This window comes from Babylonia areolata, chromosome 8 (assembly GCF_041734735.1).
Source record: "Babylonia areolata isolate BAREFJ2019XMU chromosome 8, ASM4173473v1, whole genome shotgun sequence".
NCBI classification, from domain to species: Eukaryota; Metazoa; Mollusca; class Gastropoda; order Neogastropoda; family Buccinidae; genus Babylonia; species Babylonia areolata.
Window position 1 is genome coordinate 50,074,401 of NC_134883.1, and position 2,500 is coordinate 50,076,900.

General features: G+C 55.6%; 1 protein-coding gene across 1 annotated transcript in view; it reads right to left on the reverse strand.

Moving 5' to 3' along the window:
* Positions 1 to 2,500, reverse strand: part of LOC143285227 (sodium- and chloride-dependent GABA transporter 1-like) — a 39,484-nt gene that overhangs the window by 6,719 nt on the left and 30,265 nt on the right. The window contains exons 7-9 of the mRNA XM_076592479.1: positions 2,189 to 2,292; positions 922 to 1,046; positions 1 to 105 (exon numbers count right to left, since the gene is read on the reverse strand). The exon at positions 1 to 105 is cut by the window's left edge and continues 8 nt beyond it. Of these exons, the coding sequence (XP_076448594.1) occupies positions 1 to 105; positions 922 to 1,046; positions 2,189 to 2,292 (334 nt within the window). The remainder of the gene's footprint in view (positions 106 to 921; positions 1,047 to 2,188; positions 2,293 to 2,500) is intronic.

Sequence of the window (2,500 nt, forward strand, 5' to 3'; positions counted from 1 at the left end):
CCAGCCCCAGCATGATGATCATGAAGAAGAAGAGGATGGCCCACAGGGGGGAGATGGGCAGCTGGGTCACGGCGTTGGGGTAAGCCAGGAAGGCCAGCCCCGGACCTGACACACCACACACACACACACACCACACACACACACACACACACACACACACACACACACACACACACACACACAATCAGCCTTTTTGCCCCTCCGTTTGTCTCGTGTACATCCCCAACCACCACACTGTGCAGAAAGCTAACTGACTGATGGATGAATGGATGTGTGTGTGTGTGTGTGTGTGTGTGTGTGTGTGTGTGTGTGTGTGTGTGTGTAGATGGATGAGCGGATAGATGGGTGAGTGGATGAATGGAGGGTACATTGGGTGGGAGGATAGGTGGGTGGATGGATGGTTGGGTGGATGGTTGGGTGGGTGGATGGATGGATGGATGGATGGGTGGGTGGATGGATGGATGGGTGAATGGGTGGTTGGGTGGGTGGATGGATGGATGAAATGGGTGGTTGGGTGGATGGATGGGTGGATAAATGGATAGGTGGATGGATGGGTGGGTGGGTGTATGGATGGGTGGATGGATGGTTGGGTGGGTGGATGGATGGATGGATGGTTGGGTGGATGGTTGGGTGGATGGATAAATGTGTGGTTGGGTGGGTGGGGAGTTGGATGTGTGGGTAAGTGGATAGAAGAGTGGGTGGTTGGGTGGGTGGAATGGATGGATGGGTGGGTGGTTGCGTGGTTGGGACAGTAGATGGGTGGTTAGATGGATGGATGGACGGACGGACGAAACGGACATATGAATGAATAGATGAACGAATAAACGAAGGAAGGAACGAACGAACAGAAGGACACAGGAGAAAGAACACAAACAGCGAACGTCCCGGGCAACAACAGCGACACCAACTACCACCACTGACCGCTCTCAGCCACCACGCTGACGGGGCGTTTCTGCTCGTGAGCCATGAAGCCCACGATGGAGAAGATGACGAAGCCCGCGAAGAGACTGGTGGAGCTGTTGAGACAGGAGATCAACACGGCGTCCCTGGAGACACAGCGGGTACCATGGGTGGGGATCACATCTCGGTGGAAGGAGAAGGGTGGTGGGGGGGGGGACGGGGGCAGAGGGGTAGGAGGGGAAGGGGAGTGGGGGGATGGGGGGGCAAGAAAGATGAAGAGAGGTGGGGGTATGAGGGGTGGAGGGGTGGGCGGGGGGGGTGGCGAGAGAGGAAGAGGAAGGCAGAAGACAAGGGAGTTTTTTTGGGGGGTGAAGGGGGTGCGTGCGATGGGGATGGGGGGCGGGGGTGGGAGGGGGGGGGTGGGGGGGGGAAGAAGGATATAATCACAGCATCGCTGGCAATGCAACAGTTATCAACATACAGTGCAGTTGAGGGGACATTACAAGAAAGAAGATGAGTGGTGAGGACGAGAGGGAGCAGGGAGGGGGAGAGGGAGAGGGAGGAGGGAGAGAGGGAGGTGGAGGAAGGGGGAGGGATGAGGAGGAAGGGAGAGGGAGGAGGGAGAGAGGGAGAAGAGGGAGAGGGAGGAGGAGAAAGAGGATAGGGAGGAGGGATGGGGAGAGGGAGGAGGGAGGGAGGAAGAAGGGGGAGAGGGAGGAGGAAGGGGGGGGGGAGGGAAGAGGGAGGAGGAAGGGAGGGGGAGGGAAGAGGGAGGAGGAAGGAGGAAGGGAAATCAGATCTGGAAAGGAGAGGAGGATGGAGAAAAGGGGTGTAGGAGAACAAAGAAAGAATGAGTCAAGAAGACAAAGGGAAAAGTCAAGAGGGAGAAGAAGAAGAGACAGACAGACAGACAGACAGACAGAGGCAGAGACTGACAGACAGACACAGAGACAGAGACACACAGACGCACAGACAGAGGTGTCAGCACTCACCTGTACACGCAGACAGAGATAGAGACAGATACAGACAGACAGACAGACAGAGACAGACAAACAGACCCAGACGGAGACAGAGACAGACACACAGACATGCAGACAGGCAGAGACACAGACAGGGACAGACAGGCAGACAGACAGACAAAACAGACACACAGACATAGGCCGCACTTGTCAGCACTGACATGTAGACTTGTTGACAGAGACACACCATACAGAGACACACAGACACACAGACACACAGACACACAGACACACACACACACGGAGGAAGTGGCAGCACCATCACTGACCTGTAGACGTTGTGATGGTACTTGTTGTAGCTGCCCAGAGCGATCATGGTGCCCAGACCCAGACCGTAGGAGAACAACACCTGGGAGGCCGCGTCTATCCACACCTGTCGTCAGGGTGGTCAGGAGGGTGGTGAGAAGGATGAGGAGGATGAGGAGGGGAATAAGGATAATATGATGAAGGAATGAAATGGTTATCTCTATAGCGCCTATCCTCGGTCTAAGACCAAGCTCAAGCTCTAAGCGCGGTAGAGCCGACTGACAACTACCATTGGGCGCTCATCATTCGTTTCCTGTGTCATTCAGCCAGATTTC